This window comes from Nilaparvata lugens, chromosome 7 (genome assembly GCF_014356525.2).
Source record: "Nilaparvata lugens isolate BPH chromosome 7, ASM1435652v1, whole genome shotgun sequence".
Taxonomy (NCBI): Eukaryota; Metazoa; Arthropoda; class Insecta; order Hemiptera; family Delphacidae; genus Nilaparvata; species Nilaparvata lugens.
In genome coordinates this window covers 42,624,702-42,646,132 of record NC_052510.1, presented here as the reverse complement: position 1 = coordinate 42,646,132, position 21,431 = coordinate 42,624,702, and the positions used below count along the sequence as shown (strand labels likewise).

The window sequence follows — 21,431 nt, the reverse complement described above, 5'->3', positions numbered from 1 at the left end:
GTAAGGACTTACGTTCCAAATTTCAAGTCTTTCCGTTAATTGGGAGATGAGATATCGTGTACACAGACGCACATACACTCATACACACACACATACATACCAATACCCAAAAACTACTTTTTAGGACTCAGGGGACCTTTAAACGTATAGAAATTTAGAAATTCGGGTACCTTAATTTTTTTCGGAAAGTAATACTTTCCTTCCTATGGTAATAGGGCAAGGAAAGTAAAAACGGGAATGATTTAGATCTCCAAATTTTGCACATAGATTCTAAAAATAGATCAATCTCGTGCACCTGGAAGCCCAAATTTAGATTTTCCTTCTAGATTTTTTAGAATTAATGTACAAATTTTATTAATAGTACATATGATTTCATAACAAAATAAAAAAAACACCAAATCACATGGTCGAAATTAAAAAAGGAACATCTGTTTCTATTATTGCTTTCTACCTGATACCACTCAACCTCAATAATATTGTTTTGATAATTGATGAATATTTTTAATAATAATGATAATATTTTTATTATAAATATATAATAATAGTATTGTTTTTATAATTAATAAATATTTTCATTTTCACAACTATATATTTGTACAGCATCAAGGTATACTGAAAATAGTGCCCAGTGCCTTGGACGTAAAATGAATGACGTGTTGAATTTCTAGATGAACTTTAAATAATACAGAAATATTTATTTATTCATTCGTTGATATAATTACAAATCATATGAATATGATCGGGATAGAACTATTATATGTGAGTAGCCTAGTGTTGAAAAATTTAGAATGCTGTTTTTGAGTGAAATACTATTATAGATTTAAGATTTATTTCAATTGAAATCTGGCTTGAAATCTTCTGCAACTGCGAATACTCACCACTGAGAGGTAAACTAGCGAAAAATTCTCCTCTCTATTGTCAATATGGTACAGTATTTGCAGTAGTAGTAGTATTAGAAAAATGGTTGATAATTACTAAAAACCATGTTTTTCACAATTTTCTCAAAAATGACTTGACTGATTTATTTCAAATTCATACCCTGTTTAGTTATTCAACAGCTCTATCAACTGGCATGAGACTTTTTCCTTGGAAGCTAATGTGGTCCACCCCTTTCTTGAGAAATGGACTTTGTAACCTCCTTCCGTGCATGAGGTAGGTAGGTAGAGCAGTTCATAAAAAGAACACATAGTCGAGATATTTCATCTGTAGAACAGCTGTTTCACGACTTTAAAAAAAATCATTGAATTTCACAATTTACACAAAGGAAAATGTACTCTGAGAACAATAATTATTATAAATACACATATACAGTAGTAGTCTGATCGTAGTTTCAAATATGTTGCCGCCAATCGTCATTATGTTATTTCCCTAAATATTATTCTCGTTTAAGAATGAGGCTCACAGCTCAATGAGCAAGGAAAGTTGTGTGAGTGTACCACACCAGATTTTTTTGTGAAGCTACCGTACCTACAGTATGTGACGCATGTGGCCTCTCATACAGTGCATAAACTCTCACTGCCCGGCAAAGACAGTTCCTACCAAACTATAATAATCGGCTTGAGAAAAAATCGGCCTTTATTTTGAAACATAAACCTTCTATATCATGGGATATCTCCTCATGCAATCTTTTCTCTAAATATTAATCAAAAAGAATGTTAATAAATCTATTACTCGATTTTAGAAAATGCAATAATAACTCGAGCAGTCGCAATTGACATAATAATATATACTATCACTTGCAACGACTAATTAACGAATACTCAATTAGAGATAATTATTTCAAGAAGTACTTGAAATTTATCAATTCCACTTAATCATTTAGTACATGTGCTACTCATCTAGATTTAAGTTCTATTGTAATTACTGCATTTTTCATTTAATTGAAAGTTATTGGAATGTTAACAAAATATGCCCAACTAAGTTGTATTTTAGTTTTGATTGTCGGATGTTCTATAGCTGTTTTGATTTTTGTTTGTGAGGCGTTTCCCTGGGAGCAAAGTCCTGAATCACTGAGGCTTGTCATTGTTGTGAGTATCATGAATCACATATCTTAATAATTTACAAAACATATTCAAACAACATTTAATCACACATATTGTTAACATTAAATCATTTATTCAATTTTGAATTCTTGAGAACCAATTCAAACTGCAAATGCAATAATACCGTATCGAAACATAATATTGTTAATCAAGTTTGACTAAGAGGATAGCCTATATCTGTAATCAACAATATTTAAACTATCTCAGAAAACATGGAAGCATTTCAATAACAATATCTGTATTCTACTATCTCTCTCAATCCATTTCAAAGTATTTACAGGCAATTGACTGTGTGTTCTGAATTCAGTAGCATCTGATAAAGCAGTTTTAATGTGTTGCATTGGGTACTGAAAAGGCCATATTTATAATAATGCAATAATAACTACCATTTGAGGTAATAGGCCATGAAGCATGGGATAGTTCTCATAAAATGTATAATGTAGAAGTAAATATAGCCTACTAATTATCAACTCAGAGAAAACGTACGGGTTTTTTGGGGAAACCTGATTATTGCCTTAGGCTATTTATAATTGTATTTTATAATTTTGAAGTGATACATAACCTAACTACATTTGGACTGTTGTAAAAATTAGAATTGGAACCGTTTTGGGCTTAGAAGCCTGTCGTACTTTCCTGTAAGTTGTGTAATTCTGAATGATTGAATAAATAAATAAAAATAAATAATCTTAACGTACTAATATCAAAATAAAAATATCCTGTTGAAAATAAAAATCGTAATTTTTAAAGGTATTGAATAGATAGGTAGTTGATTCTGTATTGAATTCAAAATAGATACTACCGTACAGAGAAACTACCTACGAGAAACAGACTGAACCGTACGCACATAGGAACTCCAAATCCTTTAAATTAGTGTACAGGTCTATATTATTTGTATCGGAACAACTCATTCGAATAAAAATGATATTTCATTCGAAACTTTTCTGTCACTTTCATGTTGTTTGATTAGAAATAATTATTTATCATTCAATTTTCTATCATATTCCAATCACTTCCATTCTCGTGACACATTAAAAGTGCTTGAAGAGCATTGAAGATAAATTGGTCCATTATTCTTTGATATTCTCCAAATTCATCACTTATTATTTGAAAATGTTCAAAGCGATTAAGTTATTTACTCAATGACTACATGATTAGCATAAATATGAAAATATTATGATAAATATATTTTGTAGTGAATAAGAAAGATTTATTTGATTTCAAATAAATATGTCAGAGTGAGAGTAAAGTTATGATGTACCTAGTATAATTTTAAATCAAATTCGATTTGGTTGAACTTGAATGGATAAATTTCTAGAATACTCATAATTTTACAAAAAATGTATTTCAGGTGCATAGACATGGAGAACGAACTCCGACACGCTTTTACAAAAATGATCCCTATTCGAATGTGGAGAAATACTGGCCTGAAGGCCTGGGGCAGTTGACTACGGTGAGTTGACAGAGTAAATGAATTTTTGAAAAACATTTAATAAATTATCTATTGAAATGTGACTTGAGAACAATACTTATTATTACACAATTGGTAACTGAATACAGCATGAGATTTATCCTACAGAAAATCGTGTGATTGGAATATGCGCCGAGTAAATGTAGATCAGGTACAATAAATAATGCTTGCGTATATTCAATCACTTTATGATACCAGTCTGACTGTGTTGGAAAACTGAATAATTCTCATAAAAGTTTTTAATAACTAGAAATCAATGATAATTTCGAGCTGATATCAACTTAATCTAAATTTAGGAATTTTGAAGAGCTAAGTTGCCTATTTGCAGAGCTAAGTAGGCTTCGTCTGTTTTTCCTCTTCCAATACAGGCATCATTTCAAGTGATTAGTAATTTTGTGCAAAAAGTTGAATAAATAATTGCGCTTTCAGGGTGGGAAATCCCAAATGTACAAAGTAGGACAACTGCTTCGTAAGCGATACTTCAAACACATCCCCAAGTTCTCAGTGGACACGGTGCGGGTTTTCAGCAGTGACGCAGACCGATGCCTGATGAGTGCTGGCACGCTATTGGCTGGCATGTTTCCACCAACCACAGACCAGCAGTGGACCACAGACATCAACTGGCAGCCAATCCCGATTCATACTATTCCCCAGCCCATGGATGCGGTGAGAAATTGTCCAATTATTACAGTGTTGAGCCTCTGTTTAACAAATTTGATTTATAGTCGATCAAAATGTGTAATTTCTTAAGGTATAACGATTTTCATGTTTCTGATAAAATTAGCTAAAGAAAGACCCAATCACAGGAGAACCTATAACGGTATTGATTGTCTAAGGAAAAGTTCTATGTTCAGGAGATTTTTATTGGGAGGCTGTTTTGTAAAGAATATTGCTACCCCTTCTAACAGTATAATACTTTATACCTAGTAGCCTATATTGAAATGTGGTCTGTATTGAATGAATACAACAAAGCATGCGAGTTAGTATTGCGGATGAACAACGAATAGCCTAAATAAGTTATCAGATAAACTGGACATTTGAAAATAATGAACGTGTTTCAGTAGCTATAGAATATTGAGTTGTATAACAAGATCGGTGGACCTATACCTATACTCAAATGTGCATGACGTGTCCTCTGGAAATTTACAGAGTGAGTTATATGTATGGGAACCCTTCAATAAGTTGAAGACTAATTTAGATATAATACTGTAACTTTCAGGATAAGTTATTGGTCGAATACTTTATCTTTTGACGTACAACTGAAATTCAACCCCTTACAAGAGGGTGACTTAGGGATTGTTACTCGAATATTTTAAATGTAAACACTCATTTTGTGGTAAATCATTTTAAAGGCATTTTCGAAACAAGAAAGATGACATCAATAAAAATTTTCTATGATTCTTGTATCCAAAATAGCGGCTGATTGAAGTTTTAATTTTTACTTGAAACTTCAATCAGTCGCTATTTTGGATACACGTATCATAGAAAATTTTTATTGATGTCATATTTCTTGTACTGAGAAGGCCTTTAAAATGATGTACCACACAATGGATATTTACATTTGAAATATTCCAGTTACAACCCCTAAGTCACACCCTTATGAGGGGTTGAAATTCAGTTGTACTTCAAAAGGTTGAGTATTCGACCAATAACTTATCCTGGAAGTTACGGTATTATATCTACAACAGTCTTCAACTTATTGAAGGGCTCCCATACATACAGTATGACTCACTCTGTATATATTATGCGCTATATGCAGTTATTATTTTTCTACAGGCTAGTACTAGCCTATTATTAGTGTTCACATTGCATTATAGTTGCACTATGATTTTTCGATATTTGTAATGAATTATATTTGGACTATCATTTTTTGATGTTTGTTATGAATTAGCCAACTATATTCTTTGCAGGTTAACGGGAAAGCAAAGTGCCCGAAATTCGAAGAAGAACTATCAATAGTTGAAAAACAAATCGACGCAAACCTCTCAGATTCTTTGAAAGATTTGTACAATTATCTGACAACAAACTCAGGAACAAAGGTTTCCACGATTGGTGGTGTAAGGAAGCTCTATTCAACACTCAAGTGTGAGGTAATTTAAACTTAGAGCCAATCATAATTTTATTCACAGCCCACGACCAGGAAAAATATTATTGCTGATTATTTCAATAATCTAGGTGGAATTCGGAACCGACCTAAGGCTGAAATCCCACTTATACCTTATCATTACAATCCTTCCCATTACCACGCACATGTCTGGAGTTTATTTGAGCATCACCATCAACTAAAAAATACTAATCAACTTAACTAGTTTTATAACGACTTTCCACTTTTGTACTGTCATGCAGACAATTATTTGGATATAAGAACCAAATTAATAATAAATAGTCACACATAACTAATAACAATTCGAATAAATAATAATAATTGTCTACATGTCGGTATAATAGTTGTAAAATAGTTTGTTCAGGTAAACATCACAGTTTTAGATGGATAAACAAATTAATAATCTTCACTGTAATAATCATGGAATATAATAGTTCCAGAGCTTAGGCTACTGAAACAAAAAACTATTTAATAATTTCTAAAAAAAAGGGATAGCATAAAACTATTCTCCAGTGTTCTAAAGCCGAACCTTTCCTCAGGAAGTAAATGGCTACACACTTCCTGAATGGACAGATGCCGTATTCCCAGATAAGATGAGGAAAATTGTGCAGCTGAGTATAGCAACTAATACTTGGACTAATCTGCTCAAGAGGCTAAGAGGTGGTGAGTGTCATAATCATACAATAAGATATTGTATGATTATTGCCGATAAGATATTAATCATACAATAAATTATTGAAATATGAAGGAAAATCTATTATTGAAAAACTATATTAGGATAAAATGGAAAATTTGAATAAAACAAAATAATGAAATTTGTCCCAAAAAAGAAAGGTACAACAGATTGAAAATTCAATTAAAGGCATATAATCATAACCATGGAGAGTAAAAAAATATGCCTAAATTAAGATTCCCATTGCAACCATTAATCTATTAACCATCCTAGTATTACACTAGAGAGATTTGTAAACTTGATAAAATTTTTACAAAAGGCATATAATCATAACCATGGAGAGTAAAAAAATATGCCTAAATTATTAAGATTCCCATTGCAACCATTAATCTATTAACCATCCTAGTATTACACTAGAGAGATTTGTAAACTTGATAAAATTTTTACAAAAGTGAAGTTTATCTTAAATAAAATTTTATGTTTAGCGGTTGAGTTGCATAATTGACCTTGGTTTGGAGTGAGGAAAATTAAATGCCAAGATCCAAATAATATTTTTTTTTTGAATCAGAAAGTAAAGTTGAAGAGTTGATTATTTCTATATTTTATTTTTCTCGACAAAATTTGTCGCTTTTCTTTTTTCAAGGGCCACTTCTGAAAGAGATCCTCAATAACCTCAAGTCTAAATCCAGCGGAAAAGCTCAAGAAAAACTTTTCTTCTACTCCATACATGATACCGGTATCGTCAGCCTGTATCGGACTCTGGGATTTGAAGAAATGATACTACCTGAATATGGAGCAACTTTCATTTTTGAACTTCACCAAATTGGTCAGGAGTATTTTGTCAAAGTAAGTTCATATTGCATATTTATTCATTCTTGTATTCATACTGGTTTATTAGCCCTATAAATTATATTAGTTATTTATTAAACGCAGAATATATTAGATAATGTAGGCTGGCTTGTAAACTACCTTGAGACTTCTGCAACTGCAAATAGGGAGAATTCTTTCTAGATTTTTATTATTCAAACGACTTTAGGGTAGTTGATAGCATATTAATTCGATTTTATTTCAATCATTATAACGTATTCAGCATTAGCATTCAATAAATGCACAAATTTATAATTTATATTATTTTCTTATAATATATATATTATTTAAATTATAATTTATAAATGCATAATCATAATAATATTCGATTGGCTATTTATTGGTGGGAGTTCCTCACGGAAATTTCACCTAGCCTGAATAAATCATTTAAGCCATCAATGGGCCATACGACTGTCATACTTCAGCCGGGACAGAGATTTCATCCGATAACGAGGGAGTGACCTGTTCAAAACCTTTTGGTGATGACCATGGATCTCTAGGCTGCTACGCAAGCACTCCATCCACTACATCACAGATCACTCCAATAAAATAGATTTAAACACTAAATAAATGTCAATTTATCAATAATTATCATTTTCAGGGTACAATAATGGCCAGTTTTCAAAATTTCGATAAATTTTATTAATTGGAAATTAATGAATCTGATTTTGTGATTCTGACTGAATTAACTTTGAAAAATTACGTAACTTCAGTTATGTAAAATGTAAATCTTCTAATGTATATAAATATGGTTGTGACAATTTCAAGGGTTTTTATTCAATGTATATTTTCTACAATATCACCTTCACAGCTAATTACCCATTACAATGTCAAAAATTAGTGGTAGTATTAATTGTGAGCCATATTATTTTATAGGTATCAATACCGTACAAATTATTAAATAGATTTAAAACTGATATCAGGGCAATTGTAGAATATAATTTTCCGCAATACAATAAACACATAGTTTAATGTATTTTCTAGTTACTTCAACTAATATTGCTCTTATTAAATAAATTATTATCAATTTCAATGACTATTTCAAATGATATTCTGATTAATTCAATTTACAGATGTTTTTCCTGGCTGAAACGTACTCAGAGAAATTCAAAGAGCTGAAATTCCCTTACTGTGAAACTCTATGTCCTCTGGAAAAATTGCTGAAAGCTACAGAGCCAGTGGTGCCAGAAAACTGGAACCAGGAGTGCCAAGTCAACCCAATATAATATCCTAACAATATAACTTACTTTCTAAAGAGAGGATTCCCTTCAAACTGACAACATACCTTATCACATTTCAATGCTACATGTCCTCACCAACAATCACATCGAATGCTGACAGTTTCACGACTAAAATTTGTCTAGAATGGAAAAAAATAGTTGGACTGTGAATAATAACAAGAAATGCAGTGTGAATAATAATAATGAAAAGAGAATAGTTTGTTTTCACAAGCTTTGCTTTATTATGAAAAATGCAGTACTTTAGTCATTGAATGTAATTTACAGCATTGTATATAAATTTCCTCATAAATCAATATATTAACTATTCAATTTTATTAATGTAACAATATACTAATTTTCATAAAACTAGATACTTTGGATAATGAGAAATCAACCAGCGATTCATTGATTGTATGAAAGCCATGTTCCTAGAATTTGTTGTAACAACATGTCATTAAATAAAAATTGATAAAATATGAAAAATTTATTGTGGAGGATGTGAATGGAAATCAGGTATTAAAAAAAACTAACAAATTGAACAATAAGTCTTATTTAAGCTACGTAGATTTATTCAGATTGTGACTTGACTAATACCTGTTATTCAATTTGTCAAGAGATATTTTAAAGAAAACAATAATAATAGAATCAGAATATTATTGTGAAAATATGAATATAGTAATTTACATGGAAAATAATTTAGAAATTTTACAAGAATATCAGTCAATTGAAAAGATTTTTTACAACTTTTCACAGATTGTGAACAACTTCTATCATTTAGGACGAAAGAGTGTATTTCAATTTAATCAAAGACAATTTGGTTAATTTTGAATTTTCCGTAGCATAGAGAGCTTGAATTTCCAAGAATAGAAAAATGTTTGTAGATATTTCATATGGATGATGTTTGTGACATTGTTATGTGATATAAATGAATTCAGAAATCCAAGTACTTATTGGTTAATAAATGCAGATTGCTGACAAGTCGGAGTTTTACCATAAAAAATTATTTCCTAAAATCACTAGTTTATTTTTAATATTATTTCTATAGCATGTTTGGATAGATTCTTAATACTATATTTATTTATCCTATTGGCGTTATTTACCATCCATAAGTGTTCATATTATGTAATATAGTTATTGTAAGAATTATTTACAATTGCAGAAAAAGTGAGAAGGGATCACTTTCAGATAAGTAGAATATGTCTCAAATTCAATCCAAGCAAATAAAGTATATCAAGAATAAAATAATTCACTTCCATGATAATCAAGTCATACTTAAAAATGGCATTAATTCCATGAATTTGTCTAAATTCACTACTTCAGATTAACTACTTCAGATTGTATTAAATTGAAAAGTGGCATTAAACAGAAAAAATATAATTATGATTCAAATAAGACTACTAGCTAGATAAATGTTACAAAGAACTCTTTCTAGCATGATATTTAGACAATCGAGTGATTTTTTAATTGAATTGATCTAAGACGTAAATTTGTTTAAGATACGAAAAATTGGACAAAATAAATCCTCATTTTCCAACTATTTATGCTGTTGTTTCAACCTGGAAACTAGCTAACAAAGTTTCATTATTATAACACATATTTTTGATAATTTTGTTTTATTTCTGAAGGGTTCGTATTTGATAAAGACATTTTCTGACTAGTGTCTAATAAATTATGATATTATTGCAGTCTGACAGTGACAGTGTAGAACAATACAAGACAGTGTAGAACTTGGTTTTATTATTTTATGACTTTTCGCAAACCATTATGAGCCTCACCTCAATATGCGCTACTATTTTATTCATAAGCATTACAGACTTACTTGATTCACTTGAAACTGTTGAAGTAGAATCTCAAACACAAGCAATCAGATGTCACTCAACCTTGCTATTATAATTTCTCATTTTGCCATTTTTTGAACATTGAGTATTACTGATGTAAAGTAATGGAAGGCTTCAAAACATAGTACGGTGCAGTAAAAGACTTGGCTAATATTTGAGGGACCGTTTTCATCAAGATCGGCCAAGACATTTGATAATGGTCGATCCGGGTGCGATATATAAATGTGCACTGGAGTTATCAATAGTAACTATTGCTATAGAAATCATTAAGTCAGTGCGCTCACTGTAAAGCGTACCTGATATGAGCATGTTCAAATGTGTTGACCGAGCTTGGTGAAACCGGACATATGACCGTCAAGGCTGTTAACCTCTTTTTAAACCAGTGTTAACATTTTCAATTAAATATAGCTATAGTTCAATACTTGGTCCCAATTGACTTGGGCTTGGAACACTTCCTGTTATTGAATCTGTCGACTGATGCTCTGAGAGCACATTCATCAGCTTGGAAATCCCACGGTTTCGCATCGATATCTAGAAAGAATCAAAATATTTCCATTTCATTTAAGAGCACAAACATTATAAAGAAACAATATGATGGCACACAATTGAAATATCTGTATAATTTTAATTACTGATATCATTCAGTTTGCAATTACAATCATAATACCAATACCTGACAAAGATAATTATGTTGTTTTGTTTTTTCAAGTAAAAGGTGTTTTTGAAAAGTGAGGGTACTATTTCCATTCCATTATTATAACTAAAAGTAGTCCTTGTTATTTATCATTATTCAATGAACCCAAACGATGATTTTACTCATATCTATTACTCACAGAAGTACCAATTTCAAAAAATAGCTTTGGTGTTACCAGAGTCACTCCAGTAACGACTTTTAATATTTAGTGGAATCTTTCAGGAACACACTTTAGTGACACCTCCAGTCAATAAATCCTGAAAATTGAATGGATAATCCTATACAAACCCTGTTTCCTGATATCGCTTTTGTGATGTTAAAGATGATATGGGTTATGTTTAAATATCTTAATTCTCAGCCATTTGAAGCAACCATCTTTATTTACGTAGATAACAAACTAAACTGAGTAAAAAACTTATTATACAGTACGTAAGGAAAGTCGCTGTGCAGTGGAATTGTGACTACGGAAAAATGAAAATATGTATAAAGAAATGACTAAGCATGAATCATAAATGTCCAGTAGCTTTTGTTCGTCTAGCTTACGGGGCCTACCACTACGTTCAGCGTCCTCAACAGAGCCAGTTGCCCGAAATTTTTCAATCAGTGTTCGTACTGCATTACGGTGAGGAATAATTGAATCTGGAAACTTTCCAGCAAATTTACGCTTCACTAAATCAATGTACTTATCACCTTCACGAAATACGTATTCAACGAGGAAAATGCTTTTGTCTACTGAAAGAACCATCGCGTCCAACAACAAAAAATGTACAACAGAACTTCAATAAGTGAAACACGTATAACCTCAACTCGACGACTAACAGGTCTCGCTGTGTTCGGCAACAGCACAGCGCTACCAACCTAACCGTGAAACTATTCCCGTCATGTCACTTGGTGCACAGGGACTTTCCGAACGCACTGTATTATCAAACAGTTATCATGTGATTAAGTAACATCAAATGATATAAAAACTTCCCCTTTTACTTTCTCAAACATTTTCTTTTTCAACCTTTCCTTTGATTTCATCTCCTTCTTAAAAACCTCTCATTTCTCCCTAATATTCTTCCGCTATTGGACTTCACCACAGGTTATTAAATTCTGAGTTCTTAGGCCCGCCGCAAAGTAGACCCACGCTAATCCACGAAAAGCAATCCACGCCGTGGGATGTTTTGAAAACCATTGCTAGGCTTCTCTAGATATCTGTGTAATACATGCAATGAATAATCCACTCGTCAGCTGATTGATTATGAATAACTATAGCAATGGTTTACAAAACATCCCACGGCATGGGTTGCTTTTCGTGGATTAGCATGGGTCTACTTTGCGGTGGGCCTAACATTTTTCTGCCAAATTAGCAGAAAATGTTTCTAATTTTAAAGTCCTTTCGTACTCATATAGGTACAATAAATTAAAATAGATAGAAACCAACCTGGCTCACGCCGGTTTGAATTCAAATCATGTAATCTTTTTAAGGTCGAACAGACCTAAAATTCTATCTTCTGCCCCAGAACTCTAGATTAATTTATCATCGAGGTCACAATCATTTATATATATGAAATTACAAATGTATTATGCTGTTATCCCTAAGGTATCTTATTTTAATAACCCTAAATTAAAGTTCAAGTTTGGTGGCTCGAAGATGATGAGAGATGAGTGGATCCTTTATAAGGGTTCCCAACCACAAATAGATAAATGAATAAAAACACTTAAGTGTTGTCGAACACAGTTGTTCAAAAGTATTGTCAATTCCAATTAACAATTATTACTAGTGAAAAAGTTAAATTAGCCAAAAAGTGCATATCAAGTATTGTCTGGATTTTCACGAAACTAATAGATATTTTAGCTGTTGTTAATCCTACAAATTTGTTTTGTAGTTTTAGCTTATTTGTTAATCTTACAAATACGTTGAGGTAGTTATATTTTTAAAAGTTTTTCTTGCAATCAACTGACCATTGCCATAAGCCCAGTCATCGTTCAACCGATGCCTGACTTTCTGGTAGATGGCGCTCATCGTCATCATGTTGGACTTGCGCCACTGTCGGCCCAAGTATTTCGTCTGGATCTTCAGCAGCTTCAACACATACAGCTGCATCATGGCGTGGCGCACTTTCAGTGTGCGCTTCAGAATGGGAGCCGATTTGAACACCACCAGCATCTAAACAGTTTATTACATTTATTAGGCACGTTATGACAAAAATAAAAAAAGAAACATGACGTTAAAAAAACAATTCCACTTGGAAATGTTTAATTTATTAGTTCTCTCGTACTAGAGTAATGAAGATTGATAATATGTTGGCTGTCATTGGTTGTAAAAATGTCAAGTTTTATTCAATGTGGACTGGTCACTACGTCATTACCGTACTAGTTAATGTGTGGAGAACTGAAATCTCAGGTCCTAACTAATTTTATTCAAAACAGTCGATTCATGAATTTGTAAGCTCACTTTCGCTAATCCGTGGATTTGAACAGGTTTTCGAGCGAATGATTTTTGTCTGATGCCTCAACTCACTTCATTCAGATTATACCTAGTATCTGTAGAATTGCTCAATAATCATTATTTTCGAATAGCAAGTAGATATAAGAAATAGCCAAAGTAAAAAAGCTATGCGAACAGGCTCATTTTTTACTTTCCTTGTCCTATTACCATAGGTAAGGAAAGTATTGCTTTCGACAAAAAATTAAGGTATCCCAATTTCTATATTTCTATACGTTTCAAGGTTCCCTGAGTCCAAAAAAGTGTTTTTTTTTGGGGTATTGGTCTGTATGTGTGTGTGTATGAGTGTATGTGCGTCTGTGTACACGATATATCATCTCCCAATTAAAGGAATAACTTGAAATTTGGAAATTAAGGTCCTTATACTATAAGTATCCGGCACGAACAATTTAAATCAAATGCAATTCAATATGGCGGCTAAAATGGCGAAGATGTTGTCAAAAACAGGATTTTCCACGATTTTCTCGAAAACGGCTCCAACGATTTTGATCAAATTTATACCTAGAATAGTCATTGATAAGCTCTATCAACCGCCACAAGTCCCAAATCTGTAAAAATTTCAGGAGCTTCGCCCCATCTATGCAAAGTTTGATTTTAGATTCCCAATTATCAGTCTCCAATCATCAGTCTTCAGATACAATTTAAACAAAAAATTTCAAGTAGAAAGGATTGAGCATGAAAATCTCTACAATTAATGTCCAGTAACATTTTCACCTAAAAATGGAAATAAGCTCAAAATTCGAGAAAATGTTATTATTCAATTGCAAACTGTTGGCAACTATTGATTCTATTGAATCATTCACTATGAAAAGATAGCAGACATCGTGTGTCTCCAGCGTTATAGTCCTGTCACCAGCTGGCTCAGATAGACTTGAGATGCGCGTGAACACTAGCGTCAGGTGATCAATTTTCATAACGGCAAGGAAAGTTGTGTGAGTGCGCCACACCAGATTTTTTAAATTATTTTCTATTACTTGTGATAGTGATGTTGAGCTGAAATGCTCTTTTCTCTTACCGTTGACTGGTATCATACAGAAATAATAGCATTTGAAGATATCCCACAATATAGCTTGAGAGCTCGGTAAACCTTACATAGCTTCTCAAAAAGAACTACGTGAGCTATGTATGGGCTTGAAATAACAGTGAAATTTGGAACATATACGCCCCATGGGAAATCTTCTCATGCTATCTGTTCTATATTTTATTATCTAGAATTGCTCAATATTTGAAACAGAATATTTGTAAATCGATTGCTTAACAGAATATTTGTGAATGAATTCCTCAATATTTGTAACTGTATAATAATTATATTCAAATATCCAATGAAAGTTAACTTTTTGGTGAGGCTACTCTTATTTATAAAGAAATTTGAAAAAATCCAAGTACCCTTCTCAAAAACTTTTTATTCACATGTTTCAACATTTATACCATTTTCAAGAGAGTCAAAATGTATTTATGTTGTGAATTGAAAGTTTTTAGAAAGGGCACTTGAATTTATTTACTTGATATCCAATGGAAGCTATATAAATAGAACTAAGGACTTTTACTACTGCAAATATTGACCGAAAAACTAAATAGCAGAAATAAATTTGAAGAATGAGACTGTTCAAAATTGCGCCCAGAACAAGTTCTTTTATCAATATTTGCAATAGCGGTAGTCCTCAGTTATATTCTTATAGATTTCATTCAATATTTGGAATAATTATTATACAGTAATAATACTCCAGCAGTTGGTTAACTGCAATTTCTAATAAAATCATCTTTTATATTTGTAGATATTTTAAATAATGACTAGATCCTACTTGGAGTCAAAAAGCAAAACAACATTCCACTTTATATCATAACAGTATTATTCATGTACTTTCCTAAGAGCTTGTACGGAAAATGTGTTAGAATGTGTTTTTGGCTGACCATTATGCGCGAATGCTTCCACTTGATAAGCTTGTTGAGTATGCGTAGCAGGTTGATGCAGGAGAAGACGTTTCGCCACGAGTGTTGCTGGTTGTCTCCGATGCCCAGGCTGTCAATGGTCAGCTCTGGTTGGTCACCAATCACACACGCCGGAAAGTCCAGGATTGGAATACTGCAGCACAAAATACGACATTCATTATTTATCATCATCACTGCCTCATCGCCCACCTAGCCTACAAGCCTAGAGCTGATGTGGGCATCATCACCCTCAGCAAAAATAAGATAAAAATAAATGCGAACAGCTACAAGCAATCAAAGTTCAGAGTTAAACGTCAATGATGCATTTATGGGCCTTAGTATTCTGGATGACGAACAGATTTATCTTGATGTATTTGCTTGACAATCCTCTCCAAAACATTTACTGTATGTCAATGTAAACTATTATTTCCACTTTTGAGTACACTACCAAATATTGCGAGAATATTTCAAATACTTACATAAAATGTTAATAGTGCCGACATACAGTATAGTATTCTATAGTGACATTCACTTTGAGTTATTATTGTTTGAATGGGAAGCATTGATGTTATTCGCAAGGAATGCTCACAGTTTGTGAAAGTGACTCACACTTGAGTTGAAGAACAGTTTCTTATCGTAATGTATTTGCTTGACATTCGTTCCTGATGTGATTCAATTTTGATCTTTGAATTATCCATTTCATAAACTACTAATTTCAGAAGAAATTTCTAATACTCACACATTTAAAATATCAACATACGTCATGATATATTCTGGTTGAAGAATTGATTGATTTGCTTTTACTTGACATCTTTTCTATCGATATCCATTCAATATTCAAATAATTTACAATGTGGGAATAATCTACTCATTTTGAGAGAACATTCAAATACTGCTTAGTGACGACATACGACTTATTTATAAGCATTAATGAGTATGAAAAATTCAAAAAATAATATTTATTTATTCTTTCTTACAAGAAAGGACAGATCAAGAAAAAAAACTAAGGATGTACTATATCCCTCCCAAATTTAGGTAACATTAAATAGTAAAAAATAGGGTTCTGTCTTCTAGGTTCTCACTTGAACAACATTTTCAGTCTAAAAATATTTATACAAACCATACTTTTCGAATTTAGATGTTTCAAATACGAAAATTATAATAATTTATACTACTTAGTTATTTTCAAAATATAAAATATTCACTTATATAAAGTTTTATGATTATGTGTTTTTATCAGAGTTGAAAAAATAAATACTGATTTCGGATTCCTGATATACCGAAATTATTCATATGGGAAAAACTAGGCCTACTAATTTTAAGAGAACATTCAATGCCGTATCTACATGTTGGCCCAATGAAGGCCAATGTCGACCATTGCTAGTGTGTGGATGGTTGGTTTGCCAATGCTGGCTACCGCTGGCCTTCACTGATCTACGTTGGGTTACCAGGCTGGGCTAGCCTACTGGGACAGCAACTGGACCTACACGTGGACTAGGCATGAAATACTGACACATTCTTAGTGCCGATATACGACTTATTAACAAGCATATATAAGTATGAGTATTTAAAAGTATGGAATAAAATGTGTTATAATAATGTGTTTTATATCATTGTTGAATACCTAAAAAGATACCGATTCTGGATTCCTAAGATCCCAAAATTATTCATAAAGGAATTAACTAGGCCTACTAGTTTCAATAAAATAATATCATTGTTGAATAAATCAAAATACTGATACTGGATTCCTAAGATCCTGAATTTATTCATATGGAAATAAATTGGGCCTACTAATATTGAGAGAACATTGAAAATACTGACACATTCTTAGTGCCGACATAGGACATGATGTTCTGATTGAAGAACTTGAGCACGAGGGGGATGCAGTTGGCGAAGACCAGATGCTGCGACATGAACTCGAACTGGTAGATGTGGTTGAGTTTGAAGTGCTTGAGCAGCAGCAGCAGGATTCCCGACACCGCTTTCACTATTATCTCCTTATGCCGGTTAACATCGGTGCCCAGTTTCATTGACTGCAGCACTGTCATCCTGTTCATTCAAAAGAAATTCATTCATTCATTAAAAAAATAGTCGAAATGAATGTAAAGAGAGTAATCGACCAGAGAAGGTGAAAGGTATATGATAAATTCATTTAATCATTCATTGAAAAACTAGTTAAAATGGAGTCATCGACCAAAGATGAAAAAAATTTTTTTTTCGTTGAGGCTTCTCTTGAATATAAATAGAAATATAAATCAAAGTAAACTTTTTGAAATTGTTTACTCGAAAGCTTAATCTTTAACTGTGTAAACGTCCCTGATGGTAAAAAACAAGATCAACTTCACTAAAAAATGAATAGGAGAGAACTAAAAAAATGAATAATGCAAGAAAATTGTAGTGACTGAATAAATGGTAGAATAAGATTGAAAAATAATAACGAAGGCTGAAAAAGTAGTGAAATCAAAGGTAAGAGGAAAAGGAAAGTGAGAGAGGTAAAAGAGCAAGAGGGATAAGATTTTGGCAGGAAAATTGAGAAAAAAGATGAATTGAAGGCAGAAATATAAGAAGGGAGCACATTCCTTTTAGTATCGATAATTAATTATTGAATGAATCAATCAAAACTTTAAATGAAATAATGCTAAACTCACGGCATTTCTTCAGGTAGCACATCAGCCATTATGTTGATGGAATCAGTCTTAGCTTTGGAGGTTGGGGCAGCTGCTAGGAGAATCTTCAGCAGAGCAATCATGTACTGAGGTAGGTTTGGTAGCATTGCCTGCAATCCAATAGAAATTTTCTCATAAATATGTATTTCATGTTTTCTACAATCTATTATGAGATTAAATCGACTTTAAATAAATACCATATCGACTAAATAGCATAATTGAATTGTCCGGAAGTCTTCAGTTACTCACACAGCGGCCATTTTACTTTTTTCACTTTTTTTTAAATAATGTTTGAACATACGAAATTGAAACTTTGCACAATCATTTATAACAGCTAGACAAAGCTATGCTGAACCGTTATCTAGAAGAAAATAATAAGTGAAAAAGCAAAATGGCCGCTGTGTGATTAACTGAAGAATCCTGGACAAATTAGATATGTTTATTACCCAAGAACAATGCCCTAGTCCCTTAGTGTATTAGTTGGGAGTTTGTAAACACCCTCTTTAACAAGAGTAAAAAGTCGAATGAGTATACAATAACACAATATAGACACCATACTTAGATAATTGACTGAGTACATCTATCAACTTCAAAAGAATGAGTCTATAATTATAGAAATAGACTGATTGCAATATAAAGTGTTAGTCTAGTTACTCACACATCGATTTTTAGACGTACGATTTTTTGCCAACTTTATAAATTCTATTCGGTAAACATAGCACTTGGAAAACAGAATTATGATATGTTCATGTGTTTGCCAAGTTTCATTTGATCTGGTAGATTTTATACAGACGACAAAAAAACAAACGTTCAAGAATCGTTGTGTGTGTAACTGACTTGAGGGTTGCCACTAACGACAGGACAATTGTGTTGAACATGTGTGTACATACAATTGTAAATAAAATATATACGACAATAGAAAACTTTGAAAAAAATCATGAAATAGAGATATAAAAATCAGAACAAACATTGTTTGTGTTTTATGCAAGTAGATTGAATATACAAGTAAATTGAATGAGGATTGGGAAAGAAAACAAATAATGATAATCTAATACAGATAACTCTCTTACCTGATACAATATCTCAGTTGGAGTCATGTTTATGTTGGTCTCTTTCAACGAGATGGGACTCTTCGCCAATTCGTCCTCTTGTTGTACTTGTATTTCCGCCAATGATGTATAGATATGCTGCAAACATAAATTACCACAATTTATTGACTAACGTTGAATCAAATCAAGCTCTGTTTCACTGAGACTCATCACATTATTTATCATTACTCATTATATATTATGTTGATACACTTAGAATGAATATAGAATCAGCAAAAAAAAATATTCTAGTACTGGTAAAAAAATAAAGCATGATCCCCATATATCAGCATCGGTGTGTGTGTTACAGAGAAAATATTATTCTCCTGAGTTCCAATAGGAATCGCTCATTCATACTCGCTCAGCCGGGTTAATGAGAATTGTCACATTATAACTCATGAGAATAATGTGTTCACTGTAACGGACACTTATACTGATACTGACATGAGTGGGAGTACAGCATAATGATACCAACAATGATCATTACTGTATTGAGCAGATTTATGAATTCAAAAGAATGGTTGAGAAATATTGAAGTTGCATTTTTTTTAAATTTAGAGATGGAAGTAGAAGGTAAACATATTATAGATATAATAGAAGTAGAAGATAATACTTTAGATATAGACTATACGGTAGTCTATAGACCAGTGGTCGCCAAACAGTCGATCGTGAGATACCGGTAGCTCGTTGGGTAGTTTTTGGTAGCTCACAGAAATGCTCGTGCAAAAGAATGTCCTCCAGTTTGAATATAAACACTTTCCCAGTCTAAAGAAAACCAATGATGAGAAAAATCCTACATAGCACCGCAGCAATAACAAAGAATACGTTACAATTCTTTCAGAGTTGAGACAACAGTTTGATCAACGGTTTCAAGATTTTAAACGCATATCAAATATGGTACAATTCATTAACTCTCTTTTGTAGAGATCTATACAGAAGATTTTGCAGCTTGTGTTGTAAAACATTTTGGTGGAGATCAGGCTTCAGTTGAAATGGAATTTCTGGATTTTCAATGTAATCTGTCTCTCAGATCACTTTCTACAACTGGAAATATTTGCCTCAAGTCCCCATAGAAAAATACCCAAATATTATTCAAGTTGCACTGAGGTTGAAAGACTTGTTCAGCTGTACTTACTTGTGTGAACCATCTTTTTCAAGTATGAAATTCAAAAAAAATCGTTATAGAAACAGACTGAGGAGTTTGGGAATATTTGGAGTTTTAATTTAATAAGTGCATATTGCAATTGTAGGATTTAGAAGAATAGTGGATATAATGAGTTTATTGATTGATGATATTCAGTGGCAAGCTACCTATAACTAGAAGGAGAGTCTAGGAATTCTAAAGCTTAACTTAAATTTTCTTGTAGATTAAATCTATGCGCCGGTCTTTCTTCTGTGCAAAGACATCAATAATTCGGTCTTTGAAGCTCTGGCTGTTTGACAGTTTGTGCAAGAGAGATTTATTTCTCTATTGCCAGTGTGCTCAAGTTGGCGAGTCTATCATTGGACATGGAATTTCTTAAAAATGTTTTTATGCGTTTTAGTGCACTCATTGGTCTCTCACTGGAGCATGTTGTCACTGGAAATGTGAGAACTAAACGAATTAAACGAGTAGTTTGTTCATAAACAGGATCCAGACCATTATCCAACAAATACTGCAACAATTTATGTGGGGGTAGATGCTTGGAATTGTCAGAGTAAACGTTTAGAAGTTCATTTTTCAGTTGCTCGCTATCAAAGAAAGGATAATTTTTCAAGAGCTGATCCAACTTGGAGGTTGGAAAATTGTCATTGTAGGATCTAAACTGACTCTCACTCAGTAATTCTGCGAAGTGAAAGTTCTCAAAATCACAGAACCTTGTTTCCATCTGCACCACTATGGTATCAACTATTCCATATGCAGTTGCTTTTAGGGTTGGCAAAACAAATTTTTCTGTTGTCACTTCATTATTGAGCTCTATGCTGGATTTGACACATTCATTGATTGTTTCCTCAATTCTCAAGTTCTGTAGATTTTCAATTGTTTCTTTTATCTCATGATTCACATTCGATGTACACTTCAGTTGCAACACCTTGAATAAATGGTCAGAGAAACTGAAAATTTTATTGAAAAAGCAAAGGAGAAATAGGAAGTTTGGGTCGTCCAATCTCTTAACAAGTCCTAAGGCACCATTCAATGAATCATCTTCCCATTCATCATCATTTTCAATGACTTGCCCAAGAGCTTCTTTCAAGCCTTTGAAATGAGATGAAATTGTCATTGTTGCCCTGGAGTGAAAGTTCCATCACGTTGTGCAGGATTCAGGATGAAGCCCTTTATCCCTCAACACTTGTGTTCTTTTTGAAGATTT

The 21,431-nt window shown here is 32.5% G+C and overlaps 2 protein-coding genes across 3 annotated transcripts in view; one reads left to right on the top strand and one right to left on the bottom strand.

Annotated features, from left to right (window-relative positions):
• The window catches only part of LOC111051094 (prostatic acid phosphatase), a 34,990-nt gene extending 25,638 nt beyond the window's left edge, over positions 1-9,352 (top strand). The window contains exons 1-7 of one of the 2 annotated variants that reach the window (XM_039432815.1): positions 1,709-2,027; positions 3,391-3,492; positions 3,940-4,176; positions 5,421-5,600; positions 6,154-6,277; positions 6,931-7,133; positions 8,228-9,352. In XM_039432815.1, coding sequence (XP_039288749.1) covers positions 1,896-2,027; positions 3,391-3,492; positions 3,940-4,176; positions 5,421-5,600; positions 6,154-6,277; positions 6,931-7,133; positions 8,228-8,380 — 1,131 coding nt within the window. In that variant the 5' untranslated portion in view covers positions 1,709-1,895 and the 3' untranslated portion in view covers positions 8,381-9,352. Of the gene's footprint in view, positions 1-1,708; positions 2,028-3,390; positions 3,493-3,939; positions 4,177-5,420; positions 5,601-6,153; positions 6,278-6,930; positions 7,134-8,227 lie in introns of those variants that run through there. The other variant, XM_039432813.1, reaches the window with a different exon arrangement.
• LOC111052254 (striatin-interacting protein 1) overlaps positions 1-21,431 on the bottom strand; it is a 37,544-nt gene that overhangs the window by 1,773 nt on the left and 14,340 nt on the right. The window contains exons 9-14 of the mRNA XM_039432812.1: positions 19,063-19,179; positions 17,975-18,102; positions 17,148-17,375; positions 15,309-15,480; positions 12,854-13,058; positions 10,665-10,743 (exon numbers count right to left, since the gene is read on the bottom strand). Coding sequence (XP_039288746.1) covers positions 10,665-10,743; positions 12,854-13,058; positions 15,309-15,480; positions 17,148-17,375; positions 17,975-18,102; positions 19,063-19,179 — 929 coding nt within the window. The remainder of the gene's footprint in view (positions 1-10,664; positions 10,744-12,853; positions 13,059-15,308; positions 15,481-17,147; positions 17,376-17,974; positions 18,103-19,062; positions 19,180-21,431) is intronic.